Below are 22,334 nucleotides of genomic sequence, written 5' to 3'. Positions count from 1 at the left end.
ACACCCATAAATGCACATGAAAGTAAGCTTATTTTTGAGCGATATGAATTACAGCAGTCCTCTGAGTAATTTATGATTTTTTTAAATAAAGGAAGTTCATTCTCAAGGTCTTCATTAGATATCACTGACTGAGAACAACTTTCATTTCTTAGATATTATCCCTTTGAGCTGATCTAAACTGACACAGGATGAATCCTTCATTAGAAAAGGAGTAGCTATGCTCTGTGAATATTTAGTAAAACATTTGTGTGTGTGGGATTAGTTTCCCAAAGTGATGGCGCTTGAGTAAACCATTCACTTCCTCCTTCTCAAAACATCAGTCACCGTGATTGATTTTCATGTTGGTCATAAAGAGAAACAAAATCACCTAAAAGCATAATGAAGATTACAAACTGGAAGCAGTTAATTTACTTAACAAATATGTATTGGCTATTTGTTTACTTTTTGTTGGACATGATGCCAGGCAATCAAGATAGTGGCACATATTATATATCCCTGTTTTCCAAGACATTATCGGGCCAATGGGTGGCCAGACTCATTGCCAAAGCCAGCATGGAGACCAATCAAATGTTTGGTTTCCATTTGTTACATATCTGGAGTTTCACCATTTAGAAATGTATTCAGGCTCATCACCTTCTTTTAAAATACAAATTCACCTGGAAGGTTAAGAGACTTTTGAGTGTACCTTAGCTGTGTTTCAATGGTTGTCTTCTAACTTTTGGTTAAGGTGACTGTGTGCTGAAGAAATTCAGTGGCCAGTGAGTTGTTGAACCTCTCTTATGGGCAATGAACAGCGCTAGGTACACTAAAGTTATCAACGCATCAGGGGATCCTTTTCCTTGAGAAGAATGAGGGCTTCAGAGACTCTCACATCTGTAACTTAAGAATGATAGTCACACAGGTAAATGGATAAAGAAGATGTGGTATATATACACAATGGAATATTACTCAGCCATCAAAAATGAAATCTTACCATTTGCAATGATGAGGATGGAACTAGAGGGTATATGCTAAGTGAAACAAATCAATCAGAGAAGGACAATTCTCATTTCTGCAAAGGCAGAAAGGGTAAGAATGTCAAAGTTTGCCTATGTTTCCTATGCCCAGAAAAGGAAGATGTAACATTTCTCCCTCTCATGATTCCATTTTAATGTGGAATTTGAGAAACAAAACAGAGAAGCATATGGGAAGGGAAGGAAAAATAAAACAAGACGAAATTGGAGAGGGAGACAAACCATAAGGGACTCTTAATCATAGGAAACAAACTGAGGGTTGCTGGAGAGGAGAGAGGTGGGGGGGATGGGATAACTGAGTGATGGGCATTAAGGAGGGTACATGATGTAATGAGCACTGGTGTTATATACAACTGATAAATCACAGAACTCGACCTCTGAAACTTATAATATACTATATGTTAATTACTTGAATTTAAATTTTAAAATATTCTGAAAAAAATAAAGTAAAAAAAAAACATGATAGTCATAGCCAACATTCACCACACATGTACTGTAGCCAGGCCCATTGTCAAGGGCTTTACGCACATCTCATTTAATCCTCACTAAAGGTGTGTGAGATAAGTATTGAATGATCCCCATTTATCAGCTGAGAAAACAGGTTCAGAGAGATAACCAATGTGCTCAATGTTACACAAATGTCACGTTCTGGAATTGGGATTTGAAACCACACAACATGACTCTTGGGCCAGCACTCTTTTGAGGTTCAATTTCTTCATAAAAAGTGAATAATATCGCTTCATTCATTCATTCAACAAATGTTTATTGAGAGCATACTATGTGCAAAGCACTTTTGTGGGGAGTATGACAGGTTCCAGTGTTCCTATAACTTATTTTTGAGCATGATAAACCAAGTACTTTCACAATACATCCATCTTGTAGGATTATTGTTATGCATATAAAAGTGCCAAATATAATCCATGTTACATAATTATATAGCCCCCAAAATATTCCCAAGAAACTTACAACCCAATGGGAAAGATATAAAAGCATGCACAAATAACTGTATCTCAAGATATATTGTAGCTAAAGCTTTAGAAGAGGTACATATAGATCGTACTGTGAAATTCCAGAGGAAGAAGTCACTTCTGGCTGGTGAGCTATGAGAAGCTTTCAGAGCTATGAGACAACATCATGGCTTGGCTGTGGGTTGAAAGGGAGGTTTTTTGAGTAATACAATTGCACCCAAAAATAGCAGGTGCAAAGATACAGAGAAGATAAAGTTTAACCATGTTTGGGAACCAAAGGGTGATTCAGTTTATTAGGTATAATGGAGTGAGGGAGAGATAAGCTGAAAAAGATAGGATGGAACTAAATTATGGAAACGAGAGGGACTATCCTCCCTATTTAGGAAATTAGTAATTTAGAAGAGGAAAGCACAGGGCAGGGGTGTGTAAGCTGATGCTTTAGTAGGAAGCTATGGATAACATGTGAATCCTTGGCACCTGGGCAATCCTTGGCCACTGGGGCAGGAGATGGTTGCAAAGGCAGAAAGGGTAAGAATGTCAAAGTTTGCCTATGCTTCCTATGCCCAGAAAAGGAAGACATAACATTTCTCCCTCTCATTATCTTGTGCTTTGAGGACACCGAGCTCATGTTTATATCCATAGTTCCATAGCTGACTCTGTCTTGTTATGAGCTTAATAAGCTTTATGGATAGTCAGGTAACCTAACCACTTCTCAGAACTTTATGGAAAAATACATTCTAAAGCCAATTTTGTCCTTCAACTTTCAAAATGTGATTGGTTTGTAAACGAAAGATTGTATTTACTATACTTCAGATTTGCTGTCAATATTTAATAGGTCATTAAAGCTGGCCCAGAAAACGTAACACTATCTATAATTTTGTTTCATTAAGAAAATGCATTCTGGGATCCCTGGGTGGCTCAGTGGGCACCTGCCTTTGGCCCAGGGCGTGATCCTGGAGTCTCGGGATCGAGTCCCACGTCGGACTCCTTGCATAGAGTTCCCTCTGCCTGTTTCTCTGTCTCTGTCTCTCTCTCTCTGTACCTCTCATGAATAAATAAATAAAATCTTTAAAAGAAAAAAGAAAATGCATTCCAAGGTCCAAACAACTGGAAATGGGGCACAGTCTATACTTGATCTGGGTACTACCTGTCTAGAATTTTCTTAACAGACAACCGTTGGTAAAATACCTATTTCCTTTATACTGTTTCCCAAACTTGCCCCATCATATGGATTACTCGAGGATCTTGTTAGAAATACAGATTTCTAGGCCTCTACCCTGGAGATGCTAATTTATTAGGTGTGAGGTGACCTCTGGGAATTCATGTTTTGATAAGGGCTCTAGGAGATTCTTAAAATCAGGCACATATATGTAAAAATTTTATCAGAAGCCTTCATTTTTTTAAAGGTAAGAGTCAATTTGGTTTTCAAGTGAATTTGAATAGCGAAGAGGAAGGAAGGAAAGAGGATTTGACTGGGATGTCTGAGTTGAGGTTGTTAGTTGGTGGTGAGGAGGGTCCCCCAATTTGATTGGGGATAATTGACAGGAAAACTTTACTGGCAGGGCTTAAGACCAGGAAGTAGTTGACAACATTTCAACCTAATTGGCTTGCAGGGTGAGGGATGGGGATATGGTCAGGAACAAATTGCCTTGGTCCTTCCTTTTGGCCTGATGTTTGCCTGCTGTCTTTTGCACTTCCTGGTGGCCTGGCAACAGGTGGAGACACTGCTGATGTTGAAGAATCCCTTGAATTCAGACAGAACAAAACTCCTGGCCCCATGATGGGTCAGGTAAGTCTTAGAATTGAATGGTTGATTGTAGTTGACCTGCTGGTGACCCTTGACCTGTATTGATATAGTCATAGTCGTTAGCCTTCAGATTATAGTTCCATTCTTTATAATTTGGGTAATTGGGTACCTCCTGTAAGGGTTTAATAAGACTGCTATGGATACTGTACAAAGACATAAATGGGAAAGAATGATATTTTAGTATAGAATTTTCTACAATTAAGAAAAAACTCAAGTTGAGGACAAAACTGAAACAATTTAAAAATGATTTCTGAATTTCTGAGTACATCTCAGTTCCTAACTAGAAGAAAGCATACACATAAGGATAAGAATTTTCTTTTTTAAAAAATCACTAATTCCTTGTAGCTCTTAGACTGGTTACCAGTAGAAGCCTGCATTCTAGATTCTATTTTTATGTATGTATTCACTTTTGGAGCAGTATGAATGAGTGAAATAATATTATGTCTTTAATTAGAATTCTGTTGTTATTTTTCAATTAATCTGTGTCAGTAGCTTTAGCATTTGTATTAAATCATTTTCTCCATGAAAGCTCTTAATGAAGAAACAAATTGATTGTATTTATATATTGGATTCTTGCCACTACAATGTGTATTCGGTCGTGTCTTTTGAAGTATACTTTTGCCAGTCATATTGTGGTTATTCTTTGAAACCAGTCTTTGGCGGGGGGGGGGGATTCTTCATTTGGATGAAGGCTTTAATTTAACAAAGCTTTCTTATTTTTTATCTTTCTCCTTCCTTTAATTTTCTTTCTGTTTTTCCCTCTTGTCTTTGTGTGAGTAATTTAGAGGAAAACAAATGTCCCTCTCCCTATCTTCTTTAGGATAAAAATTCACACCCCATGGCATGACCTGGAGAGGCTTACCTGCTGCCTGTGTCTCCAGCCTCATCTCTGACCCCTCTCTGAAATGCACTCTGTGCTCCATGCATGCTGAACTCACACAGCCTTTCTGTTTCTCATGTCCATTTACCTTTTTAGCAACTCTGCCCAGTAACAGTGAGACAAGAGGATTGTAGGGCAGTGTTAAAGGTGCTGGTGAGAAGTGTACACAGAGGTGCCATGGGAGCAGCTTACACAGGTGACAAAGCTGAGTCTCAAAGGGTCACCAAAGGTTTACAGAGAGAAAAAGGGGCACAATGGGGAAAGTGTGCCTGCAGACACATGTGAGAGCAACAGTGTAACAGAGCAGGAGAGGACCTGAAGGCCAGGGCTTAAAGCCCACTGCAGGGCTTTAAGCAGGGAGATAAGACTTGGTTTGCACTTTAGGTCATTAGAATAACAATGGTGCTAATAACATAATAGCTGACATTTACTAAAGGCCTGCCAGGTGCCAGGCCTAGTGCTTAGTTCTTTGTGTGCATTATCTCAGTTAATCCTCCTTAAAATCATACAAGACATGTATAGTTATTATTTCTATTTTATTTTATTTTATTTTTTATTTCTATTTTAAAGGTGAAACCAAGGGGTACCTGAGTGGCTCAGTCAGTTAAGCATCTGGCTTCGCTCAGGTCATGATCCCAAGGTCCTCAGATGGAGCCCTGCGCGTCAGGCTCCCTGCTTAGTGGGGAGTGTCTGATTCTCACTTTTCCTCTCCCTCCCCCTGCTCATGTTCTCTCTCTTTCTGTCTCAAATAAATAAAATCTTTTTAAAAAAATGAAGGTGAAATCAAGGGAGAGGATGGGCAAAATGGGGGAAGGAGAATGGAAGATATAGGCTTCTAGTTATGGAATGAATAAATCATAGGAATAAAAGTTACAGCACAGGGAATATAGTTAATGATATTGTAATAGCACAGTGTGGTGACAAGTCGTAGCAACACTCCTGGTGAGCACAGCATAAGTATAGACTTGTAGAATCACTAGTGAAAACCAAAACTAATATAACATTGTGTGTCAAGTATACTTCAATTAAAAAAAAAAAGGTAGCCGACTGAGGCCACAGCCAAAGTCTGCCAGCTACAAGGTGGAGGAGCTGGGACTCCAGCCCAGACCTGTCTACAAATCCTCTGCTCACCACTGTCCTTCCTTCTCTATCAGCACTGAGGAGAATGGATCAGAGAAGAGCAGGGCGGCAGGTGGGTGCGTGGGTGTCTTAGGACTTGGTGACTTCAATCTGGGTCAGGCATCTTGAAGGTTTGAATAAATTCAGTGCCTGTAGAGATGAGGAGGAGGTAGATTTAAAAGATATCAAGGGAATAGAATGTCCAGATCTTGGTGATTAGTGGGATGTACACAGTAATAGAGAAAGAGGGGAAGAGGCCATCCCTAAGTTTCCATTGGGTGCATGGAGATTTCAACCATTGGAACAGGGTGCATGAGATAAGAGAGGTTTGGGACTGGTGGGACAGAGGATAGTCCTGAGAGAGAAGAACAGAATAATGCTATCTCCTGTTTTTTGCATATTTTAATTGATTGTTAAAAGTCTCTAATATGTATGGACACCGTAGTCAAGCCTTTGGCCATTGGTTTTTCTCCTACCCAGCCTGAGCTCCAGGACATGCCTCTAGTCTTCTCTTACTCTTTTGTCTTTTCATCTCACAACCCTAGAAGAATCCTAACCTTGGATCAATTCAACTGTCCACTTCTCTGCTCTTATATGTGGGCAGCTACTCAGAGCTGAAGAAAAAATTTATAGTAGAACTGACTCTACTGCAAGGCATAGTCTCCAACCTCAGCTGAACCTTAATGATACCTGGCTGTTACTTTACGTGTTTCCTATTAACAACCTTCCTAATATTCCTCTTCCTTCCTCCCCAATCCTTAGCAGATTTATCATATTACTCTTGTATAATGTTACTTCACAAGATAAAACAGAGGCTTTCAGGTTGGAACCCACTCAGAATCTTGCCCTATCCCCTCCTCAAACATGTCTGCTTTGGGCCTCTGCCACCTGCTCTGATGGGCCCAGCCCCTCTGGATCCTGGGCCTGGCCTCTCTGTGACCCTCTGTTTCCCTGCCAGGCATCTTCTTTTATCTGATCCCAGATCCTCCTTCAGCAACCCTTGTCTGCAGGCAGTAAGACAGATTCTGGCATTAGCCAGACCTGGGTTTTTCTGGCTCCAGTTTTCACCTTGTGTGTGTTTTGTGCCAATCATATCACTTCTGTTCAATTTGACTATTCTAGCCAAAACAGCCCACAATTGGGGTTTTCTGCACTCTCAGTCCCTTACAGAGTGTCTGGCAAATAGTGGAGATTTATTAACATTTGAGAGAATGAATGCAGCCTTCATAACTTGAGATATAGAAGGTATGTTGGCATGTTAATGTTGAAAAATCTACTCTGCCTGGATGAGCTCTAAGAACTATCCAACCTAAATATTTTTTGTGTAACATTTGTTCTCAGTGAATGATGTGACCATGTTCATAACAAGGGAAATACCAAAGGAATTTTCAAGTGAATATCATGTTTTTGAACCTGCCTGCAAAAGACAAACTGTGGTAGCCTCACAATGTGGAGTTTTTAACTTCATATGCAATCACATAACCTCTCCATACTTCATTTTCTCATCTGGGAAGTGAGGGGCTGGATTAGGTGATCTTCTCTGTCCTTCCAGCTATAAAATTCAATGAGTATAGGGTCCACAGTCTCAGTGTCATGCAAATATCAGTTATTCACTAATAAGATAACTAGGAGTCTTTGGTGGTCCAAGAGTAGCCATTAACCTGAAGCAAGCAAAAAATAAAACAAATGTAGGTTCCAAGCATCAACAGAGACAAAAATGACAGGGTAAGAGCCAAAGATACTAGAGTTTAAAATATGGCAATCAGCTGGAATTCTTTGTATGGAAGTGCTGCCTTATTCTTTCAATACACAAGTTTAGAACCAAAAGCTATCTCTATCTCTGATTTTCCTCTTGACACTCTGTTCACAACCCACCTCTCCTATCTCATGCACCCTGTTCCAAATCTCTGGTCTCTCTTCTTAGTCTCCAGTAAATTGCCTTGCAGGTTTTCTCCCTCCCATACAGGCTGCATATTTCTGCTGGTTTGATTACAGTGGACATCATTTCCTATCCTTAAAAACAAGCAAACCAACCAACCAACCAACCAACCAACCAACCAACCAACCAACTAACCCTTCAGTTGCTCCCCTTTATCTACAGAAAGAAAAAAAAAGTCTAAACTCTGATTTGACACTTTTGGTCTTTTATTTTATCACAACAACCTGACTGGCATTTTTCTTTAATAGTTCATTGAGTTATAATTGGTTGCCTATTACATGTAAGGAGGGTGGGAATTACATAGACATATAACCACAATTTGCAGTCCTGATGCTAGAACATAGGGGAAGGATTATTTGAATGCAAGTTTTCAGTGTTGGGGTGAAAGACCATAATCATTGACTAATTGAGAAAAGCATCCAGATTTCTTACTGTTGGTATCCAGGGTGGTTGCTGGATTGACCATAGCAGGAATTTTGTGTACTGAAAGTGTTGTGGAAGACTCCAGTGATGAGTAAGGTCTTATTTCTTTTTTATTGTCTGGGAACAGACTTCTAAAAAAATCAATACCATCAGGCACCTGGGTGGCTCAGTGGTTAAGCGTCTGCCTTTGGCTCAGGTTGTGATCTCAGGGTCCTGGGATCGAGTCCTGCATCAGGCTCCCCACAGGGAGCCTGCTTCTCCCTCTGCCTGTGTCTCTGCCTCGGTCTCTCTGTCTTTCATAAATAAATAAATAAAAAGTTGATACTGTCAACATTAGATAACGTTGCTTGTTTATTATTTAATAAAAGCTTAATTGTGACCATTTCATAAGTAGGAGAATATTGTGTTACCTTCCAGAGTGGGTTTCTAAAATTTGTGGATACAGACTCAAGACCACAAAAATATTGCACCCCAAAAAAGAACCTAGGAATGTCTTATGTCAGGTCCTTCTGTTACTTGAGTTATATGCTTGTCTGTTGTTACCATAGTGTTTGTTATTTACTAACTTAGATTGATGTCTGTTTATGTATAAATATCTCATTGTTTAGATTGTAAGCTTCTTGTAGGCAGATATTAGGTCCTTTTCTTTTGATAGATTGAAGGTACAGGGGCTAGGGAGGGCACCAGCTCTCCTCCAGGGACCTTCCCATTCCTGCCTGTTTCTGAGGCTAGCACCCCAACCCCTGAGTCCCAGCCTCTGATGCCTCCACCAGGGATTTCCACCAGATGGTGCTCTTTTCCCATTTCTGTTCTTGGGTGTCACTGGCCATATTACCCTTTGCCACTTGCCCATTCTTTCTGCAAGGTAGTAGTTGGAGCACTGGTACTAGAAAGAAAATTTGAAATCAAGTGAATCTTCCAAAGTGAGAAAATAAGTTATAGGAAATATCTACAGTGTACAGACTGTAAGCATTGTTCAGAAAAGCCATTTCCTTAGGCATTTATCAGTCTCAACCATGTGGCGCACTGATCAAGCTCAATTGCAAGGGGTTTTCCTAGTGTTATCAACTCATTATTGAAGTCCTGCTCAACCAGGTTTCCATTTGAATTCAATTTTTTTTAAAAGATTTTATTTATTTGAGAAAGAGAGAGTGAGTGAGAGAGAGAGAGACAGAGAGAAGAAACAGGGGGAGGGGCAGAGGGAGAGGGAGAAGCAGACTTCCCCTGAGTAAGGAGCCCCGCATGGGGCTCAATCCCAGGACTCTGGGATTATGACCTGAGCCGAAGGCAGACATTTAATGGACAGAGCCACCTAGGCACTCTGTGAATTGCGTTTCTAATATCAGTATAACACTTCATTATTTCCAGTCTTTGGAGATAGTCATTACCAGCAAAACAGAGATGGTCAAGAGAGAAATAGAAGTCATTTCTGGACATTAAGTAGTACAGACTGCCTATCCATTTAGAAGGTATCACTGTTTTGGTACAAAAACCAAAGTTCAAATTTACATCCGTAAGTCATCAAGAAGAGATTTTTTTTTAATTTTTTTTTTTTTATTTATTTATGACAGTCACAGAGAGAGAGAGAGAGGCAGAGACACAGGCAGAGGGAGAAGCAGGCTCCATGCACCGGGAGCCTGATGTGGGATTCGATCCCGGGTCTCCAGGATCGCGCCCTGGGCCAAAGACCGGCGCTAAACCACTGCGCCACCCAGGGATCCCCATCAAGAAGAGATTTGATTTTGTTTAGCAGGTGATTTAACGAGGCAGAGAATGTATGATGTTTTTTAAATTTCCATAAGTCACAGGTAAAATAACATGTTTAATACTTCAGTTGCAAAAAAATAATTCATCTAGATGTTCTAGATTTATAACATTACAGATGTTGGCCTTTCTGGGTAGCTAGTTTTATAATGCCATTACAACCTTATTCATCTAACCCAGAGGGTCTTATCGTTTTGAAGGGAAAGACTTACTGACATATTTGGGAATCTAATGAAGTTTATGGACTCTTCTTCAAGGTAAAAGAAAACATGGTTTACTTTTCACCCACAATTTTCAGGAGCTCATGAATCTTGTAAAACTCAACTGTGTTGGGGCCCCTGAGTGGCTCAGTGGTTGAGCATCTGCCTTTGGCTCAGGTCATGATCCCAGGGTCCTGGGGTTGAGTCCCACATTGGGATCCCCTCAGGGAGCCTACTTCTTCTACCTATGTCTCTGCCTCTCTCTCTCTGTGGCTCTCATGAATAAGAAAATAAAATCTTATAAATAAATACATAAATAAATAAATAAATAAATAAATAAATGAATAAATAAATCAAGCTCAACTGTGGACTCTAAGTTAAAGATGTCTCATCTAACTACTCTCTAATATTAAGCTATCTGACAATAGTAGATTTGTTTTCCATGTTGCAGTCAGTAGAAAAGCAGTTAATGTGGGATTTAAGAGCTCAACCTCTGGAACCAAGGAGACCTAGATACAAATATGGATTCTGACATTTAATAACTATGTGGTTTGGGTCAAGTTGGTTGACTTCCTGAGTTTCAGTTTCCTAAATTATAAAATGGGAATAATAATAGTATTGACCTCATAGGATTGTGATGAAGATTAAATAAAATATTACATATAAAACATATACATAGCACAATACCTAGCATATGTTAAGTGCTGAATATGCTAATGTTTAAGTTATAATCAGGAAATGGAACTATTTTTCCTTCCTACATATTTGCAATAATATGAGGAGAGTTACAGTTTTTTGTCTTACCTACTTTGCCAGGATCTTAACTGACTGAGTGGTGAAAGCTCTGAGTACTTTTTTTTTTAAAGATTTTATTTATTTATTCGTGACAGATACAGAGAGAGAGAGTCAGAGACACAGGCAGAGAGAGAAGCAGGCTCCATGCAGGGAGCCCAACGTTGGACTCGATCCCTAGTCTCCAGGATCACACCCTGGGCTGAAGGCGGCGCTAAACCGCTGAGCCATCCAGGCTGCCCTGAGTAATTTAATCTCAATAACCATGTTCATTGGTTGGTTCCATGGTTAAGAGGGGACCACTTGATGGGATGAGCACTGGGTGTTATACTATATGTTGGCAAATCGAACTCCAATAAAAAAATGTACAAAAAAAAAGTACAAGTGGAACATCACCTAGTGTGTACACATGCTTTCTGTGTGGTAATATTGTTGAGTGTAATGATGCTTCTTACAAGCAAATGCCAATGATGGGCATTTGAAAAACAAGCTGTAATTGGCTGGTTATGAGAGAAAACTTCCATAAGCATGGAAAATATTGAAGAGTGCCTGTATTTTGAATAAAAGGTCTTTTATGTAAAAAAAAAAAAGTTTGATTCGTACCCCAGCCCCCCATCTAATGATTAAGAATTCACAGCTTCACTTTTGGCAGAATCTAGGGTTCTGTGACTCTTGAGTGGCAAACTAGAGCAGTTTATTTTCAGTTTGAAAGATACTGAAATATATCTGCAGATGGACAATGTGTATTATAGTCACCGTTTCATCCAAACCACCAGGGCAAAGCACTTGTCATATAGAAGACATTCAACACGTATTTGTTGCTGAGTGGCTGAATTCTGTTACAATAGTAAAAAGTCTTTAGAGAGAAAAAAAATCAATCTTTCTGAGTGCTTTTAAGTTAGATTGTATTTTCAAGATTTTTCTCCTTAACTTGTTATTAGAGTGTACACCCTGGAACTAGTTGCTAGGATTGGAAACTTGTCTGCCTTATTACTAGCTATGTAAACCATGAGCAAGTCATCTTACTTCTTAATGCCTTGGTTTCATTATTTATAAAATGGGCATAATAACAGGGCCATAGTGTGGAGGAATGAGTTAATATAAGAGAAGTGTTTAAAAAAATGTCCAACCATATATTTGAGAAATCTTTTTTTTATTTGAGAAATCTTGATATTGTTATTGTCCTTTCTATTACTGTTGCTACAATAGCCTCAAGATCCCCTCACTATGGTGAATCTCATTTATTTTGTTGTTACCTTTCCCAAAACTAAAGTTCACGGAAAACATCTCTAATTTAAAAACATAAATAGTGGGAGCCTGGGTAGGTCAGTGGTTGAGGGTGTGCCTTGGGCTCAGGACGTGATCCTGGAGTTTGGGGATTGAGTCCCATATCGGGCTCACTGCTTGGAGCCTGCTTCTCCTTCTGCCTGTGTCTCTGCTTCTCTCTCTGTCTCTCATGCATAAATAAATAAAATCTTTAAAAATAAATAAATAAAAACATAAATAGTGAACTTTGTCTCACATGTAATGTAACTCTAAATTTTCTAGACTCTATTCTGCAGAGCCAACGAAATGTTAGGAAATTTTATTCTTCCATTTTCATTTTTGAAGGATCAAGTGAAGATGGATTTATTTTGACTGAATGTGAAAACAATAATCATCAATATGGTTGCAGCAATTTCTGTCTGCTCATTCTGTACTCATCTTTTTCCAGTTCCAAATATCATTTGCATGGACCTGATGATGTTGAGTATGGATATTGCAGCAGAGTGATAGCTTCCTTTTCATATTGAAGCTGAAGCTTCAAAGGGAAGATTAAGGAAGTGTTTGTTATCTATCTGCACAGGCCTGATATGAAATTCTGAGAGGCCTTTAGGATAAACACAACTCTGTGTGTGTGTGTGTACATGCCTTTTCTTCTGTGTAATTCTATTGCAGTGTTTGTATTTTGGTGTAAAATGTCTAGTTTCAGACTTGTTGGAGTCTCTGGCTAAGGGATAATTGTTTTCAGAGTGAAAGATAAGAATTAGAAGATGTGGGCAGGATTTGACTAAATGCCTCCTGAGTGTAGAATTCTCTAATGTGGGGTCATCTTTCCAGAGAATGTGATGAAGTCCATCCATAGGGTATATTTAATGAGACAAGATCAAGACTTTAAATGTGTTGTATCCAGCAGAGAACAATCTATGGTACCCTTCAGTGAGGGATGAGATTGCTCACCTTTTGGCTTTGCCTTTTAGAAGTATCCTCCGTGTTTGTGTGTGTACACAAACTTTCTTTAGGGTTGTACAGTTAAAATGTAGAGTAAGAAGAAGAGGAAAAGGTAGGGTAGCAGTATTGTTTTATACCTTCTGAAAATGAAGAGAATTAACGTTCCACTTCATACCATTTCATGTCAAGTTTATATGATTTTTAATGACAGAAATATTTAATTATGGCATCATCAAGATTAAGGCAGATTCTGCTTTTTAGCATCAACTAGATAGACCTGTTACTTTATTTAATACTGTTAAGTTGAATTCTTTATCTGTAATCAGCCTTCTCATGATACAGCTACTATTGGCAGAAGCAATATTCTTAGTGTATGTGAACTTACAAGATCTTAACTAAAAAGAGAAAGCAGGAAACCAGGGTCACTTTACAGTGGATAGAGAAGGGAACTGGAAATATGTGTGTGCATTGGAGTGAGGATTGTGGGGAAGAGAGGACAAAAGAAAAGGCTGAGATAATAACATGTTTCACCTACTTAACAATTTGCCAAGAGTTGGCCTTTTAACTGCTACAAGCATGGCTCCATTTTTTTTTTTCTGGGTGAGTAGATGAGAACATTAGTAGCAATGTTCCTGCTGTTGCATCAAATACATTTTGGAAGGAGAAGTACACACACATGCACATACATACACACACACACACACATACACACACCCTTGTACAGGCCCACATCTAACTTCTATTTATATTGAATTGGAGGTTGAGTAATGATTGGAATCAAGGGCTAAAGCAAGACCTCAAGAGAGGGTGGGAAACAGCAAGAGAAGATAGAAATTGCTCTCCCCTTTGATAATTTGCTGGATTAGCTGTGTTTTATAAAAAGAGATTTATGAAAAAACTCTTCATAGTGGCCAATGTACAGTGGGAAGCTGCACCGTCTGCTGGGGAAGATTGACCCGTCGCACTAATATTATACAACTTGTTTTAAGTTATAAGCACTCTCAGCCTACATATGCCTTTATATTGACATGGACATCCTACTTCCCAGCTGCTGCAGTTTACCTTTCCCACCCCTTCCTCCTCTCATTCTCTCTCCCTTTCCACTGCAGGTGTCAGAGCTGCCCCGAACTTTCCCTGCCCTTTCATCTAAGTATCTTATATTTTCCTTCACCTGATTGCCTACCCAGAACTGTTCTGGTAAAAGAAAGGAATAAGAAAAGTCAACCAGGAGGTTTCCCCATCTTCTCTTCCTTATCTCTGATAATTCATCCTGCCTTCCTTATCTCTGATAATTTCCCACAAATGCATCTCTGAATTATGGCAACATACTCCCTCTTATCTCCTACTTCTTCATCTCCTGAACTTTCATCTTATAAAGAAATAATCTAGATACTCACTGGGATGATATTTGTCTCTAAAGTAGCCTCACCTTCTTTCAATCATGTGTGTACTGGAAAATACACCTCATTATTACCTATGTATTGCCTTAAAAAAAAATCTTTTCTTTTGGGGAGGGGGGTTATGGATTCTTTTGAGAATTTAATTAAAAACTCTGAACCCTCTCCCAAGGAAAAGAAGTGTTCAAATGAACATTCACACTCCTGAGAGGTCAAGATGAAGATAGAAAAATATTCATTCTATTTAGTGACATGGAATTATATCCATAGCAGGAAATAATGTGTGGTTCCTATAAGCAAGAATGGAGTATGTTGAGGAGTGAGTAGGAGGTAAGACAACAGAGAAAAACTACTGACAAACTTTTTAAAAATTCACTATGATGGGAAGGGAAAGAGGACAGCAGGTAGAGGGATATGAAGGAAGTGAAGAAGTTTGCTTTATGTTTATGCAAGCATAAATACTGATGGAAAGGGCCAAGTTGAGAGGAAGAGGTTGCATATATACAAGAGAAAATCGATATAGAATAATATAAGGTTCCTGTGAAGGTAGGAGGTAATGGAATCCAAAGTACAATAGACTTCTGTGGGTAGCCATCCTTTATAACATTGTTTCTATGGGGGAAATGCAATTTACATTCCAAATAAGTGACTTACAAATGATCCTTTTGGCCACTGCCATTTCATTAGGTTGAAGACTTGAAGGGTTGTTAGTTTTGCCAATATCCCAAAATAAAAGAGGAGATGGAATGATACAGTGGACTGCAAGAGCCCCAGTCCTGGCACAGACACTAAAATGCTAGGTGACCTTGAGTCAGTTGTTCATGCTTCACCTGCAAAATTAAGAATTTAGGCCTAGAAGTATTTGAAGTTGTGTATGGGGGAGGAGGGAGATGATGTTTTGGTTGTTATAACAACTGGGGTTGCCACTGGTATTAGGTGCTGAGGACCAGTGATGCTGATTATCCCATAATGCACAGGACAGGTTGTCACAAGAAAGAACTGTCATACTCAAAGCCTATAGAAATCCTGATGAGAAACTCTGGACCATGACTGTAACCTTGTAAGACGTTTCCAGCAACATGGTCAAAACGGTCTAAGAAGTTACAGTGAGTTAAATGCCACTGAGAATCTTTCAAATCTCAGGGACAAGCCTTTGGTTTTTCTCAAAGTGGGTAGTGCCTTGGCTAGTTACGAGTATTTAGCAAGCCTTTTAGATTAGGTGCTGTCTCTACCATATATGCCAACCAAGACTGAAATACAAGTTTGATTTATCTTTATTCTTTTCCTTGTATTTCAGGTACTATTGGGATTTGCAGCCCCAAGGTGAGTGCTTTTTGGACATTTATGGTTTTACACTAAAAATGTGTGGATAGTATTGTTGACTTCTGCGTCTTCTAAATAAGCTTCTACACAGAATGGTATTAGCCATTTCTAAGGAAAGTTAGTGGAGTGTTTAATTAACCCTCACCCTGCTGGGCTCCCCCACCCTGCTTTTTAGCAACAAGAGGCTCTGATGCATCTGCCTTCTGAGTGGATTGGTGCTAGATTATTTTACTGAACCAAAGCTATAATATGCTTTTACTCCTTGAGCTTTGTCAGATGCCAACAGGATCCACTAACATTCAAATAAAATGGTGGCCGAGTCCATAATAAAAACCTTGGGAGGGCTCCAACTCAGCTAATCCTTCATTTGCTCCAGAAATAAATTCCAGTATGTTACCTCCTTGGTCACAGTGCTCTTCCACACAGCCTGCCTGTCTGGCAGCAGAGAAATGTCAGAAATGGAGTAGTGTTGAAATTCCCACTAGAACAGTGTTATCACATTTTAATATGAGCCTCACTGCAGCCTTGGTGCTTCTAATTGCTTTCAAACCATTGTTTTCCTGCTTTTGCTTGATGAACCCAGCATCTGGCATGATTCTAAAAACTACAACAGACAGCTGTGTGCAAAATTAAAAAAAAAAAAGGAGAGCATTAGAACTTATTTTTAAAAGGTTCAAAATTGGATTTTTTTCCAAATTCAACTCGAAAGGATGTCTTTAAAGTGTATATATATATTTTTCTTTTTAGTGCTCTGATTGAGAATATCAGAAACATATTCTGAATATTAACTCTTAACCTATTATGAATGGAGGATTTTTATTTTCTCAGAGAATCAGGAAGAGTTCTAGATCCAGCTTACAAATAGCTTTATGAACTATTTTGCTCTAAAACTTTTTAAAATCAATTGTAAACTTTCTAGTTTTCCTACTTCTATTCTCTTAATATTATCAATGTATCCATTCTCGGTGAGCAGTAATACCTTAAACTCAAATTGTGAGGAATGATACTAGTTTTATGAAAAATTTAATTTTCCTAGATCAAACTTGTAGCGTATTTGAAGTCGATTTAGGCTTTTCTTTAAAAGCAAACTCTAGAAATAAAAATCTTACATGTTTAAAGCTTTTTGACTCTTGTAAGTTAGTCAACAGTATTTATAATATTTTTTTTATTATTTATTTATTTATGATAGTCACAGAGAGGGAGAGAGAGAGAGGCAGAGACACAGGCAGAGGAAGAAGCAGGCTCCATGCACTGGGAACCCGACGTGGGACTCGATCCCGGGTCTCCAGGATCGCGCCCTGGGCCAAAGGCAGGCGCCAAACCGCTGCGCCACCCAGGGATCCCTATTTATAATATTTTAAATAATGCGATGCAGCATTACTGTATATCTCACTGTCCTAAAGCACTTATGGCTAAAAACATAGACTAAGAATAGAGAATTATATGTAATAATGTAGCAGTTTGCTTTGCAAAGTGTGAAATATGCTATTCAGGCAATGGCCCCATATAGTTCAGGGTTTAACAGATGTTAACCAAAATCCACAGGGGGCAGAACATGAATGTGAACTGTGAAGGTAGAATTAATTACCTAAAGGAGAAATAAAGAATTAGTGTCAGAGCTATGGTATAGTAATGTATTGAGAAGAGAAGAGAATTTTGGAGTTGAACACAAGAAACTGTATGGGACTACAAAGACAAAGGGCAGATCTTACCAGAGTCTTGTAATAGTGGCATTGCAGTCATCCTCCGGTTTGTGGCAAATTCCACCCAGCCTTTCTCAGAAAGAGGACAGAGGTAGAGCAGCCAAGGGGACAATTGAAGAACAGAAAGCTGCATTTGCTTCTCAACAATGACTGGATATATGTAGGAAACTCTTTGCTCATTTAGAAGCAAATGTAGGAAAGATCAAGTTGGAAAACCCATACTTGTGTCTTGCCCTCAGCCTTGCTCTTCCCCCTAAGACATTTTTGGGAGTAGGGTAGTATCTTTTACCTTGCTCTTTTGATCAGATCTTAGTTGACTGTGTGCTTTAAAGAAATTGGCAGGGTGTGTGGGGGCAATAATAAGTCTCTGTAAGGTACTAAAGGACAGTTTAGGAATATGAAAAGTATAGGAATATATAAATAAGAACAGCTGGCAGAAGAATTTAAAAAGCCCTGGAAGATTAGGTAGTATTGGGAAGGGAGTGAGAAAGGACAGAAATGATGGCCTCCAACTTTCTTATCATTTTTATCTGTGGCAGGATCCTCATGCAGGAAGATGATGGGATGAATTTGATTAACTCTAGGCAAATGCCTAAATACACACTTGTGTTCTTTAGGATAAAAATAAAATAGAGTCTGGTGCCTGGAAGGAAAATAGCTCTTTTTAAAAAAATATTTTATTTGAGACAGAAAGAGCACACAAGCAGAGGGGCTGGGAGGAGGGTACGGACAGAGGGAGAGTGAGAAGCAGACTCCCTGCTGAGCAGGGAGCCCAACTCAGGGCTCAATCCCAGGACCCTGGGAATCATGACCTGAGGCAAAGGCAGATACTTAACCAACTGAGCCACCCCTCACCCCAGAAAATAGTTCTTAATTATAAAAGATCCATTATTTATAAATCTATTGAGTAGCTACATTTAAACACCTGGCTATGGAAAAGTCTATGAGTTGATACAAGGTGTTGAAAGGGCAACCTTTAAAGAAAGATGCTTGGGTGAATGGACTGCCCAGGCATAGAGAAGACTGCAAATAAAATTTTTCTTATCCATCATTCCATTCAATCCCAGGTTTAATATGGTGGAGGAGTGACCATTAAATAATGTCAGGGAGAGTCTTGTCTGTTCTGGGGAAGAAACTTGGCATGTTAGAAAGAATATGGACATTGAGGCTTAACACCTTGTATAAATCCCACCTAAACCATTTAGCTGAAGGTCATGTGACCTTAGCATGTTGCTTAATTGCTCTGAAACTCAGCTTCCTCATCTATAAAATAGGGGATCTGCCAGATACTGTGCTAAGTCCTTTATATGCACTATCTTATTTAATTCTCAGAACAGGGATGTTGTGGGTGGCTCAGCAGTTGAGCATCTGCCTTTAGGTCAGGGCATGATTCTAGAGTCCCAGGATCAAGTCCCACATCAGGCTTCCTGCGTGGAGCCTGCTTCTCCCTCTGCCAGTGTCTCTGCCTCTCTCTGTGTATGTCTCTCATGAATAAATAAATAGAATTAAAAAATAATTATCAGAACAGCCCTACGAAATAGACACTAATAAACCCAGTTGAAGACATGGGCACTGAGGCACAAAGAGATTAAAAATTATTCAAGATTGTGCCCCTCAAGGATTCTAACTTTGGTCATACTGATTCCATAGCATTCACTTTTTTTTAAAAGGGTGTAGCTTTTTTAAGATATAATTCACATAATATTAAGTTCATCCTTTTAAAGTATACAAGACAGTGGCTTTTAGTATATTACTGAGTTGTACACTCATCACCACTCTCTAGTTTCAGGACATTTTCATCACCCCTAATAAGAAACCCCATGCTTATTAATAGTTCTAAAGCCAGTGCTCTTCATTGCTGTATTTTACCATCTCATTGCAGTACTGTTATGAGGACTAGTGGTAATATGTGTTAAGTCCTAGCATGGAACCTGGACACTAAGAAAATGTAGTTCATATTTACAATAGTGTTAATGGCAATTCTTTCCCTCACATTTCCACCCTAATTTTCTTATCGGTCTACTGTCACCTTCCTGAATGATGTTTATTAATAAAGAATGAAACATGGGGAAAATAAAACAACCCAAATAATTTATTACTTTAATGTAGAAGGAACATAAATGAAAGAGTTCTTTTAATGAGCTCAAATATGATTGGAGAATGTGAGAAAGGCTTTTTATTTTTATTTTTTAATAAGACATGGATTCCTTTGACAATTCAGGTCCTGCTTGCTTTAAGAACTTTTTTTCTACTTAACGTTTCACTTAAAATTATAAAAAATATTCACTGGAATCTTTGCCATGGAGCTTTTACCATTTCATTAATCGGATACTCAAAACATGATGCTGATCAGATGTTAAATAACATTAGTTTTACCTTTTAGATATGATGACAGTCTGACGTTACGGCATTGAGCCAGCTGATTTACTTTATTATGTTTAGTTTCTCTTTTTATAAAATGAATTAATAATCAACAGTTATAGTTTAATCAAATTTGAATTACAAGGCATAATGTTTATAATTAAAAATTTATTGCTAGAAAAACATCATCATGAATATTAGAAAAATTGCTCATCATAGACCCAGAATCTAAATCAGATTAAACAATATTTAAATAAAAATTTAAGAGAGATCTTATGTATATAAATACATACAAAAAGTCAAAAAAAGCCATTTTTTGTCCAATGGTCACTCATATTACATTTGTGATAGTGGTAAATATGGGCCAGTGAAATTTCTTGCCAGCTTGAAGATTTTTTGAGTGTTTTTATAAGTGGTATAGAGAGTTTCTGAGAAAATCATTTAGTGTATTTTAACATGAAAATTTTCCACTGTGTAAATCTTAAAATCTCATGAAATGACAAACCTATATCCCTTGTCAGGTAAATTGATGCCTAAAAATATAGTTTGGTGAAAATGAGTAATGCAAAGTGAAAAAAGAAATGTTATTATAAAGTCTTATTAACTATAGATTAAAAGATTTAGAAGGCATATCAACTAATTGCCTTATTTGCCTTATCAACTAATGGACCTTATTTTCATCTTGAGTCCGATAAACTATAAAAACTTGTATCTATGAGAGAATTGGAAATGTGAACACTGAATATTTTATGTCAAGAATCTACTGAAAAGCTTTTGCACAGCAAAGGAAACAATCAACAAAAAGAAAAGGCAGCCTCCTGAAAAGAAGACATTTGCAAATCATACATCTGATAAGGGTATTAATTCCAAAGTATATAAAGATGCAACTTAATATCCATAAAACCTCCAAACAACCTGATTTAAAAATGGGCAGAGTGTTTAATAGACATTTTTCCAAAGAATATACATAAGATGACTAACAGGCACGTGAAAAGATGATCAAATTTACTCATCATTAGGGAAATACAAATCAAAGCCGCAATGAGATATCACATCACACCTATCAGATTGGCTAGTATCAGAAAGACAAGAAATAACAAGTGTTGGCAAGGATGTGCAGAAAAGAGAACCTTTGTAACTGTCGGTGGGAACATAAATTGGTGCAGACACTATGGAAAACAGGAGGTCCTAAAAAATTAAAAACGGAACTACCAAAAAAAATAAAAAATAGAAAATAAAAATGGAACTACCATATGATCTGGCAATTCTGCTTCAGGGTGTTTATCCAAAGAAAACAAAAACACCAATTCAAACAGGTATATGCACTTCTATATTCATTGCAGCATTATTTACAATATGGAAGATATGGAAATAAGCTAAGTGTCCATTGATGGATGAATGTTTATTTAAGACAATGAGGTATATTTATACAATGGAATATTATTCATCCATTAAAAAGAATGAAATCTTACCATTTGGGACAACATGGATGGGCCTAGAGAGCATCATGCTAAGTGAAATACGTGAGTCAGAGAAAGACAAATACCATATAGTTTTACCTATATGTAGAATCTAAAAACAAAACAAATGAACAAACAAAGCAGAAAGAGACTCACAGATACAGGAAAGAAACTGTTGGTTACCAGAGTGGCTGAAATAGGTGAAGGGTACAGACTTCCAGTTATAAAATAAATAAGTGATGGGGATGTCATATACAGCATAGGGAATATAGTCAATAATATTGTAATAACTTTGTATGGTGACAGATGCTAACTAGACTTATCATAGGATCCATTTCATAATTATATAAATATTCAATCACAATGATATATCCTTGAAACTAATAGCTTGGATGTCAATTACACTTCAACTAAAAAATAATCTATTGTTAATTTTTTAGGTGTGACAATGGTGTTAAGCTTTTATATTTTTAAAGAGTCCTTATCTTGGAGAGATGTACACTGTGTTATTTAAAGATAAACTAATAGATATCTGACATCTATTAGTCAGAATAATATTTTGAGCACTAAAATAATAGATATTCAAAATGATATGGGAGAGGAAGAAAGAAATGGAGTGGGGATATATATGAGATAAGATGAATCATAAATTGACTCTTGTTGAAGATGGATGACGTGTATGTGGGGGTTCATTACACTATTTTGCCTACTTTTGTATACATTTAAAATTCTTCATAATGCACAGATAAAAGAAAAAGAAATACATATTGAGATTAATAAAAAGTGACATTTTTTATTTGTTAATGAGATGTAGTACATTAAACATAAAATACTTTATGTACTTTAGACACAAAAAACATAGAATAGTTAGCTTTTAAAAAAATTTCAAGTTTAATATTTTGTGATGGAAAGAGCATGAATTTTGACATCAGACCTGAATTTGAATCCAAACTCCTCTACTTACAAACTGCATG

At 37.9% G+C, this 22,334-nt stretch overlaps 1 protein-coding gene across 1 annotated transcript in view; it reads left to right on the top strand.

Annotated features, from left to right (window-relative positions):
- Positions 1–22,334, top strand: part of SKAP1 (src kinase associated phosphoprotein 1) — a 280,023-nt gene that overhangs the window by 41,417 nt on the left and 216,272 nt on the right. Inside the window, exon 3 of the mRNA XM_055328928.1 lies at positions 15,811–15,836. Within this exon, the coding sequence (XP_055184903.1) occupies positions 15,811–15,836 (26 nt within the window). The remainder of the gene's footprint in view (positions 1–15,810; positions 15,837–22,334) is intronic.

This window comes from Nyctereutes procyonoides, unplaced genomic scaffold, assembly GCF_905146905.1.
Source record: "Nyctereutes procyonoides isolate TBG_1078 unplaced genomic scaffold, NYPRO_anot_genome, whole genome shotgun sequence".
Classification (NCBI taxonomy): domain Eukaryota; kingdom Metazoa; phylum Chordata; class Mammalia; order Carnivora; family Canidae; genus Nyctereutes; species Nyctereutes procyonoides.
Note: the sequence above shows the minus strand (reverse complement) of the source record. Positions and strands in the feature narration are given on the sequence as shown.